The following is a 21,679-nucleotide window of genomic DNA, read 5'->3' as shown; positions in this document are numbered from 1 at the left end:
AGTTGTTGTGCTGTAACTCTTTTGGGAGCTCTGCTACCACCATGGCCCCAGCGTGTATGTGAGGCTGTTTGTGCTTTGGGGAACCTGATGTTACTCAGTGGCTGACGTAAATCCTGCGCTGCAGAGGCAGCAGAGCAGAATTCCCTCGCTCCCAGTTTTACCCTATAAGGGCATTCCATGATGGCGCTGTAAAGCTGCGCCTTTGCACAGATTTGCTGCAGCTGCTGCAGCTCAGCAAAGCCGAGCCCAAGTTTGGATTCTTGTGTGTTGTGATAATCAGCTGGGGTTCGGAAAATCCTTTAAAAAAAACCCCCTAATGTTCTGGCAACTTAACAAGGCTTCTGAAAAAACCAGCACTTTAACATCTGGAACAAAAATACTCCAAGGAAGTCCAAGACCAACACAGCACAGAACATTTTCCCCCCATAACTGTTACTGTACAGCACTTTCTTGCCCCCAGCTCAGTGAAACTGGAATGTTTGCATCAAGATGCTGAAACATTTTATTGGAAGTAATGCTGGAAGGTAGAAAGATAAAGAGCTATTCATAAACTTGAACATTTTTTCAATTTTCTGAGTTTTGCTTATTTTTATTCCTGAGCCATGAATTTCCTCAGTCTTTTAATGCATCTTAATCTTCATCAATATTTAACTCTGCAGCAGAAATACTGCATACTTTGTTTTCCCATTTAACTTGAGAGTAGAGGGGTAAAAAAACATCTATGGAAAGAAGGAAAACAGCCAGTTCTAACGGAAACGACTTTTCCTTTTTCCACAAGACGTCCTGGAATAGAGTCAAGGAGAAGGATGAAAGAGAAAGGTGGGCAGAAAGAACACCATGCTATTTCTGAGAATTAGCTACAGTCATCATTGAGCACACTCCTCTTCCTACCTTTGAGTCCCAGGTTTAAGACCTGCCTAAGATCAAGAGCTAAACTATTTCTCAAAGACAAGCTTAATTCTCAGCAAACATTGGCGTATATGAGCAGCTCCTGCAGTGTCATGAAATGAAAAGAGCCCCACATATACGTAATTACATACACTATGCACACATGTGTACATCAACACACACATATGTACCTAGCAGACCCTTTCAGATGGGGGTGGGAATGATAAGTGAGCTTTCACAAGCTAAGAGATGTCACATAATTTTCAATATTACCTGGAACAGCAAGTTCCCATTGCATACAACAGACAGTCTGTAAGAAGCTGCCCAAGACAGAGCACAACTGATGTAACCAACCCCGTGCTAGCAGAGATGCACCACATGTCATTGTCACAGTACTATGCCAGAGCTTTCAACAGAAAAACACTATTTTCGTGTTTCCTTTACCTCTAGCTGAAATCTCTATGTTCAGATCATGCTCTGAAAAGTTTCAGATATGTAATTTTCCAGCTGCCCCCTCTTCCACGGAGTGGCACCTGGAGCAGCACTTGTGCCTGGGACACTGGTAGTTTGCATTCATCTGGTTAAAAATAAAATTGAGAAAATCTCAGAAAAAAATGTATGATTGGCTAAGCTTTCCAACAGGTCTTTCAGTGTTGGTTATGAAATGCTACATGATCTTTCCTTGAAAAAAACAGTGCTGCTGATCTTTGGACAAGCTCATGCTCTGCCCTCTAATCCAAATGACTGGGGGCTTGTGCTACACCAAATCAGACCCCAAATACTGACTGTTACAGCATTAAAAGTAACATGGAGCTCCATGCACACTGTCACCTACCAAAATCCAAGAGATGCTAAGGCCCCCAAAGAAACTGTGAACACCCTCAGCTCACCCAGAGACACTGGCTGTGGAAGGCTCAGACTACAGAACCAAAATATAACTGCATCTCTCCATTCCCAATTACAGCTCAACTCCAGTGTCACATCAACAAACACTTGGCACATAAAACAACAGCTTTCAAGTGCCCTTACTGAAATTAATGATTCCTCCCCAGCCCTGCAGCTCAGGAGCTTCATTATCTTGGGAGGATAGATAGGAAATGGTGCATCCCTGCCCTGCTGACTCAGTCAAGGGAAGCTACAGGTGCTCAGCTGTGCTCAAGGAGAGCTGGCAGGGGGAAGCCTGGCCACCAGCTGGTGGCTTCTGCAGGCAGAGAACCAAAGCACCTTCAAAGGTGCTAAGGAACCAAGTGAGAGCCATAAAGGTCATGTTAGAGAAGAACCTGTGCCACTGTTTTGCTGCTCTGACTATGGAAGGCTATTCAATTCAACAAAAGTCATCAATAGACAGAAAGAACTGGGATCAGAAGAAGTTAAGTGTTGGTTTTTAGTGGGTTCCTTACAGAATGGCAGCTCTCACCAGCAATGGTAGGCCTTCTCATGGTTTGTTTGGTAATATAAGATTTTCCCTCTTGATCAGAGCAAACAAGATGAACAGGCACTTCAGAAAGAGTACAAACAAGCTTTTTAATTGCAGCCTTGAATTTTTTACAGGCTCATGAGATTTATAGCAAAATGCTCTTCTCCAAGTTAGTTGTTCCTCTTTTCAGATGTAAATAAGACCCATACAATCTTCTTTTTCAAGAAAAAGAAAAAAAAAAACCAGAAAAACAAACAAAACCCCCTAACCTATGCCCCTCTGCTGCCAAACAAGTCATAACTGTGCATTGCTCTCTTGGGGCAGCAGATGGATCTACAACTTAGCACGGATGGATGCTCCAGTGGTACCACTGCTCCATCCAGAGGAATTGTATGAAGAATTTCCCCAGTGTAGAGCCCACCACCACTAAGGATCCCATCATAAAACATTTTCAGTGGTTTTGGAAGTGTTTGTTGCTGAACAACAAGTAGACAAACCATTCTTTTCCCCATTCACAAACACAGGGGACAAAAACTAAGCCAAGGAGTTGGTGTACAACCAGTGCTCCTGTTGCAAACTCAGAGCATCATTTTATGGATTTCCATTGTCCATCTTCTGGGTTGCAAAGCATACAGGCTTTGCAAAAGGCTGCTAGAGTCCATCCTCTTCCTTCTGTCTACAATAAACCTTAGAAAGCAGCAGACAGCATGAGGTCTGCCCTTTAGGCACAGCAGGGAAAGCACATCCCACAGATCACACAGAACCCTCTCTCCAGGGCCCCAGACACACACAGTGGCACTTCACTGTCCCTCCCATTCTGCCCCAGCCTCAAACCTGCACGTTGCTGCATTTTAATACCACAACTTCTTACCCTATCTTAGCTACAGTTAATCCCTCCTTTTTGGCAGCTGGCTGCCCAGAGGACAATTCTGTGTTTCACTGTTACACTACACAGAGTGTAATGAATCTTTAATTAAATGGGCTTGATGAGGAAAGTCATTCAAATTAGGCTTCATCAGCAAGACAAAACCCCAGCTGTCTTTCTTGAAGGATATAATGAAGCACAGTTTCAGCTACCTGGAATCCAATTTTAGCACTGCAGAACAAGAGTTCATAAATCCAGCATTTGTTAAGTAAACAGGGAATGGCTGACAGTGTTTAAGATCTTGGACACTTTTCTATCAGGCACACTTTAAGCCATGCAGCTTTTATGGCAATTCCTTCATAAACCAGGAGGTTCTAACAATCTAACAGGCTTAATGCAACCACAGGCAAGAGTGGAACTGCTTTCACAGGGATTGTCATTTGATCATGCAGTAAATTACAGAAAAATGGTGCAAGCACCCTGGGAAAGGCACCTCTGGGAAGCTCATTGTAGCTCCACGGAAACGGGGTAAATAAAGCATGCATCATCAGCACATCCTCAATGTGCTTCTCATCCTTTAGCATGAAAGCAACACTGGGAGCTTCTCTTGTTTAATTGGCACGAAAGGATTCATGTGCTCGGTGCTGAATGACTCTTCACATTGACTTCAGTGGAAATAAACTACCCTGGATTTCAGAAGAAAAAAAGCACTAACAGAAAGTTAATGAGGTACAAACCAGGTTATGAATGGACCAAAGAAAAAATTCTCCTAAAGCTATTTCCTGCCCTGCTGTGATGGAATACACACCTTTTAAGGGCTCACCTTACCCACCCTCCTGCCTTTCCTTAAGCAATGCTTTATTCTATCCCAAGACTTTCTTCACTTTTCTAATCAGCTTCCATTATGTCCTTTTTCTTTAAAGTCTCCCACTGTTAGAGCTCCACCAGGAGCAGCAATGCTGAAATGGGCAGCACAGACTGGCTATAGTCTTTTAAATAGTCTTGAAATGCAGCCAAGGTGGAATAATTCTGCTGGTCAGGGGGTTTAAACTCTGGGACTCTCACTGCAGTGCCTGCATCCCTGCTCCTGCCAAGGCAGCTCTGCACACAACAACACGGAAAGTTTTAGAGCAGAGTCTAGCCTAGGGTAAGAAAAAATTCCTGCCCTACAACTTTTAAGAAGGAAGTTATGAACCAGAGGGCTGGATTTGGTCCCCTTCAAGCCAGAGGGAGACCCAAAGGCAGAGCTCAGAGGCAGAGCAGTTCTGGCAGAGAAGCACTCAACCCATACAAGGGTTTTCCCTATTTCCTCCTCCACCAGAAGAAGGAGGGTGATGCAAGTTTGCTTCATGTATTCACTTCTTGTTTTTATGTTGAAAACCACCACCATGCTATACACACATATTGTGCTATCACTACCAATGAACCATTTTACCTACCTTCAAATATTTCCCTCAACCACATTCCCACCTCACCAACTCACACTCACAAGCAGCAAGGCTCAGAGCTGGCTGGCAATCTGATGAGACAGGCTCTCACAAGAATTTCCTGCTTCTGGTTCAGCCAGACATACTGCAACAACAGACACTCTCGCAGTATTCTGGCACCTCTACTCCTTGTTCAGGCCAAGACCCAGGAATGCAAGTGAAAAAAACACTTTTTAATTTTTAGAATTTTAAAATAGCTCTTCCCCATGCTGCCGTGGGTGTCTGGTTGGCTTCCATGCTCCAAGACTGCTTCCACTGAGATTAACTGAATTTGGAAACTACAGTGCTGAAGGTATGACCAAAAAATGTGCTTCCCAGAAAACAGCTTGGGACAGCAGCACAGGAGGGCGGGGGAGCACTTTGCTCCAGAGAAGCAAACACTATGGAAAGAACAAATGCCTGACCCTCCAAGTACACTGAATTAGGTTTTCCACGAGCCCTGGAATACTTCCAGTAAGCATTTCAATAAAGATGACCTAGCTGGGGAAAACTGCATAGGAGCCTCAGGCAAGATCTACAGATCTGTCATGCATGTTCCTCAAAGTGCTACTCATGATGAACCAAGGCAGCCAGAGTTTCCATATTTTCTGGTCTCTTCTATTGACTTACCATGCAGGCCTGCACTACAGCTGGACAAGGCCATTCCTCAGTGTGACTAATGTCTCACACTAAATATTTCAGACACTTGTAGGCTGCTACAGCTCACACCTGTACTTCAGAGAACATTTTTCAAGGTGTCACTGCTGGACCAATGTAATTCCCACTGACAGATCAGCTTGGGATAAAAGCCTTGCTGAAAATTCAGAATTTGGGTCACATACAGATACATTCAAACAAATACCTTCTTCTCATCCCAGGTCTCACCTTGCAGTAGATAGAGTCTGGATGTATGCCCATGCCACTGGCATGAAGCAAAGACCTCAATGGAAAGCGTGGAAGATCCTGGCACCTTTCAAGAGGGGTGACCCTCAGACATTCTTCTAGTTATTCACTGAAAATGCAGCTTCCTACAGACTGTGCTGATCTAAGCAGCAGTGAAGATACTTCCAAACACCTTTCCAACCTCCAGCATGTGATTGCATGCTCCTCTGCCTCATGCTTAGCTTTCTTACAGTAGCAAAAACAGGAGAAGTGGGCGCAAGAGCACTTTTTTGAAACATGAAAATGACACCCCTAGCATATAGGAAGCTCATATTTTTAGAATGAGTTTAGAAACAGAGCCCAAACTTCCCAATATGAGATTTTATAGCTGGTTTGGGCTCCTTAATCCTGTACAGGGCTCAGGAGTAAAGAGCCTGACTTTCAGAAGCGCTGAGCCTGCACTCGCCACGGGTCAAAGGACACACACCACCACGGTGTGAGCTGCTATTCAGGCATGTTAAAACACTTAAAAACCATTGTGTTGACGATCTCATCGACAGGAGTTATCACTTGTGCCTCTGTCTGTTACTGCCTTGCACCAGACAGAGTATGCAAGACAAGGAAAGCTGATTTTGACAGCAATCACCTCCTCATCTCCTCTGGGTGTGCCTTCCCAAAAAGCCAAACGAGGGCATCCATTTTCTACCAGGTATAAAGGGGCAAACCTACAGAAAATCTCATTACTAGACCAGCCAACACATACAGGAGACATGTCAGATGCTTGATGTATCAACAATGACGTGACAGCTTTCCCAGCCCTGGAGAGAATACAAAAAGCAAGGGGCAAAGATTATCCATTCTTTAAAGACCTACACTCCAAGTGGATTTAGCTTGTTCTTACAACTAATTGCAGGATATATTTCACATTGCTACATGCTCTATTTAGCATTACTATGGATGTGAGTGCTATTGTGCTATTAACCACATGCTTTCACAGGCACCACACTGCAGCCCAAAATTGCCTAGCCAATACTTAAGGCTAAGAAACACTTTAAAGGTACAGCCACGTCTCAAACATCACACTACCTCAGACTTTCCAGCAGTGAAAAACATAACCATGAGACCAGTTTAGAGAGATAGTAAGTAAGCAGACACAAGGGAGGAAGGAGTTTAAGTGCTTTAAACTAGTAAGACTGATTACAAGCTCTACATAAAGCACTGGCACCTTACAGGATTAAGCCCCATCTACTTACACATGTGCGTCACAAGCACAAGCCTTACAGTCAAAAGAAAAAGTCCCTTCTCTTGGAACCTAACATAACACATAGAATACACACCAATTGCTTTTATTCTTTCACTCTTTCTGGTCTGAAAGGATTTGCTAAATCTATATCCAGCTGCCCCATACTCCTTCCTACTCCAGACCAGGCAATCAATGCTTGCACTTCTCCGATGGACTCCTCTAGGAAGATTCCCATATCCTATGCCTCCTACTGGAACCAAGCTGCAGCTCATTCCAAGTGTTATCATATTTAACATGACTGTCCATGTGTATTTTGTAGGACTAATAAAATCAAAATGGGTTTTCAGTACTTTTCATACAACTCCTGAGAAGTCTAGTTTGTGACCAGCACAGCAGTTCATGGCATATGCAGGTTTGTGGTGAATCTGCTTTCAAGAATGCAAAACAACACACTATTCTTAGACACAGTTTCAGGGTTTACATAAATCTGAATAAGACCTTACATACTGTATTAGTAGCTGCCCTTGGTTTACATTCCATCCAGAAAAACACAAACCCATCTCTTAAGAAACTTTAGGACTCCTGCTGCATGTTAGAGGACTGGCAGGCCTTTAGAAGCTCCCATTAGGCTTCTGGTTTGTGTGCAGCAATCTTGTATAGAGGGTAAGGAAACTAAGCAAAGTGGAAACTAGGTTAAATTCAGAGAAGCCTGATGCAGAATTATAAGCAGTCCCTTTAGTCCTTAGGATGAAGCGTGGACAGAGCACATCTTTACTGTACAAAAGCTTTTGGCGGTTTCTGGTGGCTGCTGACATCTGTGCCAAAGTTCCCCTAAGGATGGAGAAATGAGAAGGATAAAGTCATGCTCAGGAAAAATCAAGGTCAGGCCATGAAACAGCAAGCCCCAGGAGAGACAGGACATGCTTGCAGCCAGCAGAGGACATGGCCATGGGAGTATTTTCCCATCAGTGCCACAAACACCGCTGCCTTAGTTCAGTGCCTGGATTTCTTTGTTTCACCTTCCCCTGCATTTACTTTTGCTACTCCCCACTCAGCCTGAATGGCCAGGACAGAGCCACAGCAATGTGGGCTGCAGGGGAGCTAGGGCTCCAGCTGCTGGGTCAGGCAAAACAATTGGGAGGGTTACTGCAGCCAAGTGACAGGCACCAAAGCAGAGGGGTAACACAAGGGCCCATCTTCCCTGCCCTGTGAGACCAAGGCTCTCATGACCCCAGTTTGATCAGTGATGTCATTGGTCCACACCAGGCTTCAGCACAACAGGCTGGTGTCTGTGAAGACTTTGGAAGGACAGAAAAATGTTCACCATCCAATGCTGGCCATGCCAGCTCTACTCCTGCTCCTGCAATATCTCTCCAGCCAGCCCTGCACCATGCACAGCTGCTGTGATGCTCTCCTGTCAGAAATGGCTTTCAGGCTGCTCATGGCATCATCTCAGATACAATGAAATGCCACCCTTGGCACTCTGCTATTCATCAAACCCACCCAGAAACAGCTCCACTACTGCCATTTGCAGGCATAAAAAGACCAGCAGGTCTAGTCTGCAATTTTTTGTGATTGGGTTATCCTTGAAGCCAGAGCATAAGGTCAGAAAAAAGTGACACCGTTTCCAAGTGGCTCCTTGCACCCAGAAAATGAATACCTACTTCCTATTACCAATGCTGGTGTTTTCAGGCTCATTTAGTCTATAAAATGCTATTCAGGAAAAACCCATTGATCATTTCCACAGCACAAATCAGCAGATCATCAGCTGCCATCAGCTGTCCCATGACAAAATAGATCCCAGGAGTCCACAGGAGACTCTTCTCCCCTGGCAGCTTTCTGCAAAGGCTCTTCTAGGACACTCTCTTCCATAACATTAAGCCTTTAAGCCTGACTCTCAATATATTAAACCTCTATTTGCCAAGCATTCACTCCTAGGCCTTTCTAAGAATCATTTTGCAAAGCTTGGATGGCAGTATGTTTTCACAGCTGATGTGCAAAAGCTAGAAACAACATTTCCCAATGAGAAATCTCTGCTTTACAAAGTGTGCACTGTTTCTTTGGCTTAATCTGACTTGCTAAGGGCAAGGGGGGGCTGCAGAATTATTTTATACTGTTGGCATAAAATATCTCGGCCTGTCTTCATGGTGGAATCGTTCCATTTCCTGCTATCAGTTCTAGGATGGATATCCTGAGGCAGGGAAGAAAAAATAAATCAACATCTGGCCACAAACCACCCATTGCTGGTGCTAGTGATGGCCCATCTTATGCCACTGGACACCCTGATTAAGGCTGAACACAAGCTTTCCCTTGCCAGGTGGGAGGAAAACACCAGCAGGATCTGTGCAAGGTTAAGGCAGGGCATCTGCCTCCCAAACAGGCTTGGAACGGCTCTGACCTTCACGATCACAGCAAGGGACTCACTAGGAGTGTGCTGAGCAGCTATCAGTATTACAGCTTATTCATAATACATGAACAGCTTAGGGCTCACAGAACTGCACATCCCAGCAGCCTGACTCCAGCAGCAGCCAGGACTGAGAGCTGAAGGGAACAAGCACAGAGAACAAGCACAGAGTGCTGCTGGCCCCAGTATATTGTCCCCAGCTTATTGTAAGAGGTAATGCACATATCTCCAAAGCCAGCTATTGCATCTGGATCAAAGAGTTAAAACAGCTCTTGATGGAGATCTCTTTCATAGTGACACCCAGCTGTACTTTTGTCCCCCCACCCCCCAACCTTGCAACATCCTGGCAATGACTCTGACAGTTCAGTTGTGCACTGCATGATGAAGAACTTCCTTCTGCTGGAATCTGCTGCCCAGGTATTGCTCTGGATGTCATTTCCATACTGTCACTCCCAGTTCATTTGCTCTGTACCATCTGAGATACTGTAGAACTCTCCTATTTCTCCCATCCCCAAAATAACTTTGAGCTGAAGGCATCTAATTAGTGCGGCTTCATCCAGGAACAGTTCTACACTGCAGCAAGGTCTTCTCATCCATCCACACACCTTTTCTGCTTACTCTACATTTCCAAAATGGGTAACCAGAACCTCACACAGCATTTTAGGTCCAGATGAATAATCATTTGAGCCAAGTCAAGAAAATGGCCTTTCAGCAATACTGGAGGTATACAGTGCTGATCTAGAAGGAACTGTCCTAAGCCAGAGCTCTCTGGTCAAGGCAGCTGATTGCTTTATTATGTGTTTATTATATGTTGGCTTATTATTTATTATTATATGCTTATTATGGTTTATTAATTTTACATTATCTTATGTGACAATAAGATCACAATCCAGAACAGAAACATTTGCTTTAAGGGTCATAAAGGTAAGAGATTTCTGTATGGCAATGCAGAAGCTCCATTCTGTATGGATTAGATTTCCCCAGCTGGAATGGCATCATCAGTGAAGACATGGCACCCTGTATGACAGATGATGTACTGGCAAGGGCTCTCCCCCACACAGACAGTGAGGTCACTCCCCACCCCTTCCTTTGACAGCAAGCCTCTCCTACACTGACTTCTGCCTTGACTTTTCCTTGCCCTGATGCTGGTGGGGCAACCTTTCAGATCAAAGGGATCGAGAACTATGGGACAAATATCAGTAAGGGCAACACCAGAGTAGTGTCTGCTTGATTTCTTTTGGAAACCTACACCAAAACCACCTTTCTCTGCACACATCTCAAGCTGCTGCAGCCAGAAGGAATGTGGAAAAGGGTTATGACAACCTTGTGCCACCTTCTTGTCCAACACCCTCTACTCCAAGAAAGCACCATAGTTTGAAGTTTCTGAATACAGGAGTACTGGCTACAGGAGTCACCCAAAACCACTTTGCAAAAAAAACTGGCAAACTTTGCAGAAGCCCTCAATGAGACTTTTCTACTGGAAAATACATGCATTCCATTCATATCATCCTCCATCACTATCTATTGTTTCTATCAGTTCATTTTTGCCTCTCAAGAGCTCGCTCCAGCTCTTGCTAGCACAGGCACAAGTATTTCCATTAGAGCCTTTTAGCAGGTTCAAAGAATAAGTGAATTAAACCTCAGTGAATACCTAGTGACCAGCAATAGCCATGCCACCTCTCCTCTGTAAAATGTCAGAAGAATGTCAGATTCATCACTTTTACTATATTAAGCACAGTGATGACAGACACACTCAGTACTTCAGTAGGTGAAATGCTTCAAAGTCCTTTTAATATTTGCAAAATTAACTCCTATAGGGCTGCTAAATGTCTCTACTTCTACACAGAGACATGGTCTGCAGTTTACCACTAACATTTAAATTATTTTTTAAAACATAGCTTGCTATTTCTGGAGAGCAGGTCAAAAACTAGCTCTATCTCTAAACCACTTGTCTTTCTAGCCTGGGTTTGCATGGAGATGACCATCTCCATGGCTGCTGGCCTGCAGCTCAAAGGACATCAACCACACTGAAATGCAGAGACATTTGCACAAGCAGGATTCTTATCCTGTAACACCACCCCCTCTGACATACAGGATTCAGCTTCCTGACAGCTCTTACATTAAAAGCCTCAGAAAAAGCAAAGAGAAATGCAAAATCAATCACAGCACTGTCAACAGTGTCCAATTATGTAGCAGTTTTGGTTTGGTTTGCTTCAGTGGCCAGCTGGGACTGAGATAGATGATTTCATCTTGCCAAAGAACTTCAGTTGGCATCCGGAGACAGGCGTGGATAGCCAGATCCTTTGCTGTGAACATACATAATGAACCCTCCAGAAACAAATTATCACAATCCCTTTTTAAAGATGCTGCCAAGTACTGAATCTCTATTGACATGAAAATGAGTTCTGCAAGTCATGAATGAGCTGATTTTTATCTACTTGCATGGTTTTAATATTGACTCTGAGACAGAAAAACAGCACATCACAGTGGTTTAGGTGATCATTGGCCTTGGATGAATGCAAGACCTGACTCAGGTACAGCTCAGCCATAAGACATTTCACTCTTGTTTCTGGAAGACAAACTCCTGATACTGCTATAAAAGGGGCAGCAATCAAAGATATTGTCACCTCATGCTCTGGGTACATCATTTATCTTCACCCTACAACTGTGACTGACCAGATCTGACACCAAGAGTGAAGCTCTCTTATACCATAAACTTGATTAGGGATATGCTTCTATAATAAATACCAAAAAAAAGCAGAACGGTTTATTTTTCAAAGGGATGAATGATCAGTAATTACTGACAGTAATGTCTTTCTTGGTAGGAACATATTTTCTGTAGTCACAACCTCTGGTTGGCATGCCTGCCATAAACAATGACTTCTACACAGATGTGTGTGTGTACTGGTGGAACTTATGATTAATGAACACTGTTTTGTATACATAACTCTCATTTCAGGTCAGCATTTAATGACCAGATCTACATTTTTGATCCAGCATTATTTACTAGGAAACTTTTGACAAAGACAAGAAAGCCTCTGAAAACTGACAAACACAAGCATAGACACTGCTTTCCCAGACTGAGCAGCTAAGCTCACTAAATATTCAGCATGAACAGAGTATTGCAAGTTAAAACCTGCTGTTGAAGTCACTTCCCACAGCATCCTCAGTAGAGCCATGCTGAGCCTGCAGCAGAGGCAGAGCACCTGCTCCAGAATCACTTCAAAATAACCAGTAATAGTGGTAGAAATTAAAGTCTGCATGTGTTTATTTTAATGAAAAATACCCATGCTAAGATCAGCCAGGCTTGCTGAAGAGCTGCATGCCCCAGTCACTCCACCAGGAGGGATGATGGGACACAAGAAGTTTAAGCACACAACTGACCAGGCAGACTACACTGGGGATGTTATGAACTCACCGTTGAATCCTGAAACCACAACTCCAGAAGTAACTGTGGTAAACTAGTTTTTGCAATGTTTTTAAGTAAGGCAGTTACAAACCGCCCCCCCCCCCCCCCCCGCAAAAAAAGGCAAAAAAACCCCAAAACAAACCAAAGTACACAAACAAAAAACTACAAAACATCAACTATTTAGGTTAAATTTGAAAGTCCAAGCAGCAAGTTCTTGGGGGAAGGAACAGGGTAGCTCCAAGCCATATGTATAAGTCAGAGCAGCAGCACAGGATCTTTTTACTTGGTGGAAATGCTTATGGTTATTGGGAACCTTTAACCACTCAGCATTTCTACTGAACCATAAGATCACCAAGGGCTATTTATCACAGCTAAAGGAACTGTGATTAACAAAGTACAGAAGCTGACATCAGGCTTGCACAATAATAATCAAGTGTCTACAAGAGATTAAAAAACAGGCATTTAATTTGGGTTCTGACTTTTTTTAATCTTCTGGTCAGCAACTCAGGATATTTCTGAGAATCCTGACATCACAATTCAATAACAAGGTCTAAATATGGCTTCTACTAGAAAAGCATGAAACCCAAGCTGCTCCTGGACTGTTCTTTAAGATTGTTTTACATTTCTATAAATAGAAATCAATTATAATGAATACAGTCCATTTATATTGATCTGACTAGAAGCTACTTCCTAACATTTTCATTAAATAGGGGATCACAGAAGGAAAACTGAAAATGAAAAAATGCAGTTCTTGGCATAGCCAGTTCACCCACAGTGTTAGCCTTATTAATGCAGGGTCAGAGCTACATCAGCCATGATCTTTAAGACCAAAGAACTGCATGCCCAAACCACAAGGCATCACTTAAACTGTGAAGCAGATGATTTTTTAAATAGTCTGCTTTAGGAGGCTAAAACACCCATTCTCATGTATACTGATAATTACACTGGTTCCTGATAAAGGTCTACCTGATGTTACCTAAATGAGTGGGGTTTTTTTAAACTTCTCAGTACTGTTTAAGAAACTTTTCTCCTCAACTGCATGCTTTTCATTTAATTTATGTACTAATACAGAATACACTGAAAATTAAAGCTATTGATATGATAAAGGAAAACACTGAAGCAGATTCTGGTATCAGTTACTTCACTGCCTTCTGTAACCCATGATGGGCATCACACACCATCCTGGAGAAAGTCTCCAAGTAACACTAAGTTTGTAGAAGATCATTACATTTGGGTTTGCCAATTATAGGTCCAAAGAACAACCAAATCCCACATTAAAACTCAGGTATGCATCTTATCCAAAGTCTGGCTGGTACTTCTTAACTTGTTTTCAGAATGACAGAAAAATGCTGACAGTATCTTGCATGCTTTCACTCTAATTGTAAGGTTAGAGAATATGATGAAAAGATAGGCTACAGGAGTATGTATATATGGCTCAGTATAGAACAGGAAAGGTATTAAAAACCCCAGTCTAATAAGAAGGTGGAAAGATACCTAGTGACATCTCCAATTTTTGTCAGCCTTCATGTAAAGTGTTTGCCCAAGTTTACTAACCTGCTGTTTTAGCTACCAAGCAATTACACTGTGGTACCCTCTGTGCTTCCTATCACAAGTTTTCGAGGTGGAACACCAAGGTGGTCTGGGTTATCAAGGGTAAAGCACGATAAGGATGTACAAAAGGGTTAGTGAAAACAAAGGACTACCACAATTTGTGTGACAGTTTAAAGAACCATGAATTATTTAAAATGGTAATAAAACATTTAATCTTTTGCTTCTCTAGTGACCAGCCAGTGCTAATCCTCCATGGAAAGGAGAGAGATTCCTGACAGTGGCAGATCAAGCAGGGAGCAGAAAGGCACAGCCTGACTAAGCTCTGCACCCACATGACTGATAGAGCTGCCCAGACAGAGCCCAGTGGGAGCACATTGTCACCCTGAGCTGGGCTGCAGGCAGCGCCTTGCTCTTCCCCCAGGCTGGCCTCAGCACTGAGCATCCCTGTGGGAGGGGTGCCCAGCACAGGAGCTCCTCTGCTTGGTTCATCCAGCTTGGAGGTGTTGCTGAGGTTTAGTCAGCTTGTGCCCAGCATCAAATCTGCCACCATAAAGGGAAAAACGACAGGCCACTGACATGAGAGAGGAGACTCCCTTCTGAAGGGAACAGAAGGCCCCCCATGCAGACCAGACTCACTTGTTAGGGAAGCCTGCTGTCCCCCTGGGGCCCTGGTTAAAGATGGAAGAGAAAGCTTCCTCCCCTGCTACAGCCCTCAGACTATTATCCCTTGCTGATTTTTCAGGTGTGCAGCAATGAAGTCCCAACAATAAGTCTCAGGGCAACCAAAATAGCTCAGAGCCTTGGGACCACTGGTTAAAGGATCAGGAGCACAAGCTTTGGAACTGCAGGGAGTGATGAGTGCAGAAACAGGAGAGCCAGCAGATCAATACTGGCTCTGAGCCTGGTGCCACCAGCAGAATTTTTGGGTTTTGATAATGGGTAGGTTTACACAGCAGCAGGCCTGCTGGAGACACTTGTCTCTCTCCTTGCAGAGGAGTTGGCAGGGCTCATTGAGCCCTAGAGTTTTAAACTAGATTTGAAGAGAAAAAGAGATAAAATCCAGGCTAACTAGAGATAAGCCTAGGGGCAGCACACCAATGTTTGAGGGATGGTGTGCTTAGTGAAGCTGCTGAGACAGCCATTTGCTGTCTCAGTGGAAGCAGGGGATGCAGATCCATGTGGCAGCAAAGGGTTACTGATGTGTTAGGTCCCTCTGGATATGGTGATTGTGAACAGAAAGGACTGGTGAGTGATCTGGAGGCTGAAGGCCACCCTAGGAACTGAAATAATGAAATATTTTTTGATTATTGGAGAAAATGGCCTGTTTAAGGGACTGGTTGATGGAATCCTTGGGAGGCATTACTGAACTGCCTGTGGCTGGCAGGCTCTCCAGAGGGGTCTGGACCAAATGAGCCAAGGCCACTTCTATGAGGTTCACCAATACAAAGTACTGGATCCTGCATTTGGGTCACAACAACTCCATGCAGCACAACATTGGGACAGCATGTCTGGAAAGCTGCCCAGTGGAGAAGGACCTGGTTGGCAGCAGCTGAACATGAACATGAGCCAGCTGTGCCCAGGTGACCAAAAGGCCAATGGCCTCCAGGCCTGTGTCAGCAGTGGTGGGGCCAGCAGGAGCAGGGCAGGGATTGTCCCCCTGTGTCAGCAGTGGTGGGGCCAGCAGGAGCAGGGCAGGGATTGTCCCCCTGTGTCAGCAGTGGTGGGGCCACACCCCAAGGGCTGTGTCCATTTCTGGGGCCCTCAGTTCAGGAAAGACATTGAGGGGCTGGAGTGAGCCCAGAGGAGGGCATGGAGCTGGGGAAGGGTCTGGAGCACAGGTTCTGTGAGGAGCAGCTGAGGGAGCTGGGTGGGCTCAGCCTGAAAGAAAGGAGGCTCAGAGGGGACCTCATCACTTTACAAATACCTGAAAGGGGTTGTAGTGAGGGAGGAATTAGTCTCACCTCCCAGGTCAGAAGCAACAGGACAAGGGGGAAGGCCCTCAGCTTGCACCAAGGGATGTTTAGATTGGATGTTAGGAAAACTTCTTCACTGAAAAGGTTGTCAAGCTTTGGGCTGCCCAGGGAAGTAGTGGAATAACCATCCCAGGAGGTATTTGGAGGTTGCATAGATGGGGCACTTAGGGACATGGTTTAGTGGTGGACTCAGCCGTGCTGACTTAACAGTTGGACTCCACAACCTTAAAGGTCTTCTCAAACTTAAAGGATTCTAAAGGCTCACGTGTGTATGCTGTAAAACAAAATCCCCATAACCTAATTAAGTTCAGGAGCCCAGCAGAGCCTTAAATCTCTCTCCTGAGCCTAGCTTTTCTATTACTTTGAAACAGACATCATTAACCTGCAGGACCATCTATACCTACAGAGAGAGTGGAAAAAGTGTCTTGTACTTAGCAGCAGCTATTCTGTATTACCTTAGTGTATACAATACATAAATAACTTAGTAACCTTCTGGTTTTTTTTAGAAACCTCTACCTCCTGGTGTGAGAACTATCCCTGCAATCAGTAAGCTGCAGCTGGGACCAGGGGCCAGTGCAGGCTGCAAGCTATGGCTCATACACAGCTACACAGCCATGCAGAGGCTCCACAGGGTGGGAGGGGGTGTCACCTGAGGGTGCTCAGCACTGAGGAGCAGGTTACCTGGCCCAGCACAGCATGGGCTGTCAACAAAATCCTGCCACACAGCAAGTAGATTTGGGAGGAGATACCAAGAGATGTTGAAAAAGCAGTTAGGTGGTTTCTCCAATTCTTGTTGAGAGAATGGGATTTGACAACCACAGCTCTTCACTGCTAATTCTGTCCCTCACTGCTAAAGGATCAGCTTTTCTACACTACATGAATACAGTCACAAGTGTTCCCAGTGTGTCTTGGGGGTGTAGGGAAAAACAAAAGTCTTGGGTAGAAGTTTCCTCTTAACCAAGGAAGGAAATACACTGAGCTCTTCTGCAGCAGCTCCTGTAGTTTTCCCAGCACCAACTAATTCTCCATTCTCTATTTGGCAGCTGAGAAGAGGCCAGGTCACTGTGGGTGCATTTTGCTGAGCTTTTGGGTTTCCATCAGTCTGCATAAGCACAGAAATGGTAGAAATGCTGGTTTGTGCTATCCCAAGCACATTAAGACAACTTAGGCTGCAAGAGCAATGTGCTGATGAGGGCTCTTCACAGCAACTAACCCTGCTGTATGCAGAAGGTGACGTTGAGAGTTTATACAGGAGGAATAAACAATTGAGAACATACTGCTGGAACAAAAGGTGCTGGAACTGGCAATCTGATCAATGATCACAACATTTCCACTGGACTTACTCAACTTAAGCATCAAGTGCACTGGTCACTGCACAGAGCTAAGCAAAACACCAGTTTAGACATATTAGCAATCTACCTTTGGCTTACTTCAAAAGCCTTTACCTTTCTGCCAAATAAAAACTCCACAGAAACTATGAATTTTAAAGTAACTTCAGAAGCTTATAACACAGAAACATAATCCCTTGCAATAAGTCTGATTTGCAAACAAATCATTAAATGCATGACTAATTTTTCTACTTTACTAAAAAAATACTGGGCTCTTTCCCAGCACTGCCTGAACATGACCAAATTTAATTCAATTCTTTTTTTTCTCCTTACAATAACTTGGAGCAAGAACAGACATAACCCTAGATTTTATTATGTTTTGTTCCAGACAGACAATCAGTAAAGAATCCAGTGTTGCTGGGGGGATAAGCAATAATATCTGTAAAGCCTGAAAGCTCAATCAATGCTATTACAAACTAGTGCAGAAATTTGTCTACTGCATAGTGTTACCGTAATTGGTGACAAGCCTTCTGAATAAGGAGTCTAGTCAGTGAAAGAAAAAGCTGGATCCTTCCTGAATACTGCATTATAGGTTTTCATAGCATGAAACAGAGGAGATTAAGACAGTGTTGCTCAGTACATGCATCTGGCAGACAGTTTATCAGAAGGCACAACACACCTGAAACAGCACTGCTTCAGCTGTGAATGCAACCAGGCTGTTGTGTTTGGGATGCACCTCAGCAATCCCTGTGCTCATCAATTTTCACTGGTCTGACCAGGCTTCAGAGCTCAACCTACCAATGCCTCTCTGGCAGCCTTCCTGGACACAAACCCTCCCTCTATTAATTACTGACAGAAATGGTGCTCTATGACCCTCATCCTTTCCTTCTGCCTCTGCCCCTGCCTGCCCTGGACAAAAATACATCCAACAGTTAAGAGACCAGTAAGGCAAGTCCAGCTGAGTCCTGCTTTATAGGGAGGGCCAGCTCAGGAGTGCATGATCAGGAGTTGGGCTTTACTGGGTTAAGCCAAGCATACACCAACTGTACTGCTAAAATATTCATGGGTTTGCACTTATGTTACATAAAAAGAATAAGAGATTGCAGTTTGAGAAACCAGTGCTTACGTAGCCTGCCTCCACCCTCCTTCCCTGTCACCCAGTACAAGTGACAGTGCACTGCAACAGCCTTGGTTCACTTTCATAACAGCCAACAGATGTAGGATCCTTCCTTTCCTGAGCAGCACTTGGCACCTGTCCCTGTACAGCCATGAGGTCTCCATGGGTCAGCCCCTTCCTTCAGCCTGGTAAGGACCCTCTGCACAGCCTAGACCTCAATGGTATCACTTCTCACCTTGCCCCAGTTTGGGGCCACTCACAGCTCAATAAAGATGCCTCCATTTCCTCTAGGTCACTGATAAAGGCAGATTTGACAAGACAGATGGTAGGACAGACCCTGCAGCAACATCACTTGCCACCAGACTCCAGAGACTATCTCAATGGGGAATTCAGACTGAACGTAAACCTCAGAAAATTATCTTGGGAGGCTGCTAACAGACACTCACTGGGATCAGCAGGAGGGTCAGGAGCAGCTGCTGGGCTCCCTCAGCACAGGGTGCCCACATACATCAGTGCCTGGACTCCCTGAGCACCTGTGGTTGATATCTCCAGAACCAAAATTGGAGGAAATAAGAGCAGAGAAGCTCTGGATACACTCTCATGCAGCTACAACATGCAGCTCTTTCTGGGGGCTCTATGAAAGTGACATTATCACAGATGTTTGCAAAGATGTCCAAGGCACACACTGCCACAGCACACAGAGCTCTGAGTAGGCATGTGTGCACTCCTGCCTTCTAAAGCCTTTGCCATTTCACTGTTTTCATATGACATCCTGGTCACCAACTACTCAACACAGACACTCCAGAAAAACAAAACTGACAATAACCACCTGGGAAGGGGAGGATGCCTTGGAGAGGAGAGAGATCAGGAATAGTCAGGTAGCATCCTGCACAAACGAGCCCCTTATCCCCCTTTCCACAAGACATGGCTGTAATGATGTTACCAGGAGGAAGAATTGTTGTAAATAAGAGTTAAATGTTCAGACAAGCACTACACTACAGTGCCATGCATTGTTATAACTTTAAAAGGATACTTGTTCCATTTTTTTTTGTTTGTTTTACTTCATAGAAAACTCAAGGGAGGGATTGCTCCATCATTCAAGAACACTAATAATATTCAAATTACGCCTGAAAGCTCTGTCTCTGTCGTTTGTGACTCTGCCTGGACCAGTCACTCAAGTAAATCCCTTCTCCTGAAGGGGAAATGGTACAGATGGCAGCAGGACTCACAGAGCTACATATCAGTGTGTCATGGGAAGGACCAGTGAAAACTCACTTGGACTCTGGCTAAGAAACAGCTGCTTCTGAGAGTAGCATGTGGTAAACACTCTTGTGCTGTCACCTTAAAGAGCATTCAGAGTGTTACAAAGAGTAAATACACATGGTTATGCACACGAAGTGCACATGTACAAGTTGTATACAGTATGTCAGATACTACACTGCTGGGGAGAATTTAAGAAAACTTTGCAATTGATAAGAGAAAGGCACTATGTAAAATACTCCAAGACCAAGAGGAGTGAGCTATTGCTGTACTAGAGCTAGTGGCCTGTCCCACAGGCAGAACAGCACAGGCCTGTGGATCTCACAATGCACTATGGTACCAATGATGGGAACTGAAAGAGACATGAGAAGGGTTACATTAAAAGACGCTTACAGGAAGGCAGGTGGTCACTGCTCATTGAGAAGATAACTGGGTGGCACTTCAATGCATGCACTGCCTGATGAAACTAATTTATGAGTGGGCTGAAGACATTAAGAAAGTACTAAGAAGACCTAAAGTAAGGCTCCTGTGGATGTGCATCCACCACACCTCTCTTCAATGGCCTGAGTCCCACATACATGAAGGGAACCTGCAATGGTTGTACAAGGAAGGCAACATCAGGTTCAAGGGCATTAAGGCTGGCACCAAGTACAGCAAAACACACACCAGCTCTTGTGCACAGGCCAGTACATACAATTATCACAGGCACCAGTGATGCAGTGCCTGGGGCTGAGCTCGGGTTCAACGTGTACCGAATATGGGGTTTGTGGACTGAGCAAGGCTGCACCGCGGACACAAACCCGCACAAGCCGCCAGCGACCCTTCCCGCCGGACGGATTGGGCACGCTGACACGGAGCGAAAGCCCGCACGCCCCAGAATGGATGAGTCATAGTTTACACTGCCCATCCACTTGTCTCCGGGAGCGGAGCATCGCTCCCCAGTGATCCCAGCACAGCGGGGCTCCGCCGCACAGCGAGCTCGGCTGCCGGCCGCGGGTACCGGGCTGAGCCCCGGCGCGGGGCCGCTCCCGCCGGGCAGGGCTGCGGCTGCGAGCGCGGTCCCCGCTCCGCCGCTCCCGCCGGGGCTGGGGCGGGCCCGGGGACACGCCCGACGGCGCGGCCGCCCCGAGCTCACCTGCACCGGCACCCCGGCCCGCACCGCACTCATCGCACCGCAGCCCGCCTCACCTCACCGCCCCGCACCTCACCTCCTTCCGGCGGCTGGGCGCGCCCGGGCGTGTCAGCAGCGCCGTCTCCTCGCAGACCACGGCCACATCCTCCACGAAGACGCAGTCGGGGAGGCTCTCGTCGGCCGGCAGCTCCAGCACCTGCAGCCCCAGCTTGCCCCGCAGCACACCCACATACAGCTGATACTCCCTCTCCGCACGGGCGAAGTCTACCTCGGGGCCCGCCACGCTGCGCAGCGCCTGCCGGCACAGCGACTCGGGCAGCGCCCGCACCACGGCGTGCGTGCAGCGCCCAAAGGCGGCGAGGCCGCCGCCCAGCCCGGCCATGCTGCGCGGCGGAGACGGCGGAGAGGGACGCGGGGGACGTACAGCGGGAACGGCGGAGAGGGACGAGGGACGCGCGGCCGCCGCCGGCGCTGGCAGCGCATAAAGCGCCGCCCGCGGCCCGGCCGCGCCCCATTGGCTCCCCACCAGGCACATTTCCATGGGGCCGCCGCCGCCGCGCCCCCATTGGTTGGCGGCGACGCCGGGCCGCGCCATTGGCCGCTCCCCGCGCGGCGCCGCTTTACCTGTACGGGCGGGCCCGGCCGGCCCCGCGTGTGGCCTGAGGGGTGGCGGGGCGGCACGGCCCCGTTCCGCAAGGTCTGTGCAGGGGCACGGCTGTGCTCACAGCGCTCTAACCCCGCGTC

General features: G+C 46.0%; 1 protein-coding gene across 1 annotated transcript in view; it reads right to left on the bottom strand.

The window, feature by feature from the left end:
* DDAH1 (dimethylarginine dimethylaminohydrolase 1) overlaps positions 1-21,356 on the bottom strand; it is a 56,224-nt gene extending 34,868 nt beyond the window's left edge. The window contains exon 1 of the mRNA XM_059477947.1: positions 21,012-21,356. Within this exon, the coding sequence (XP_059333930.1) occupies positions 21,012-21,317 (306 nt within the window). The 5' untranslated portion in view covers positions 21,318-21,356. The remainder of the gene's footprint in view (positions 1-21,011) is intronic.
* Positions 21,357-21,679: the final 323 nt, after the last annotated feature.

The sequence above is a fragment of the Ammospiza nelsoni genome, chromosome 9 (assembly GCF_027579445.1).
Source record: "Ammospiza nelsoni isolate bAmmNel1 chromosome 9, bAmmNel1.pri, whole genome shotgun sequence".
NCBI classification, from domain to species: Eukaryota; Metazoa; Chordata; class Aves; order Passeriformes; family Passerellidae; genus Ammospiza; species Ammospiza nelsoni.
The sequence above is the reverse complement of the archived record's forward strand: the minus strand, read 5'-3'. Positions and strand labels throughout refer to the sequence as shown.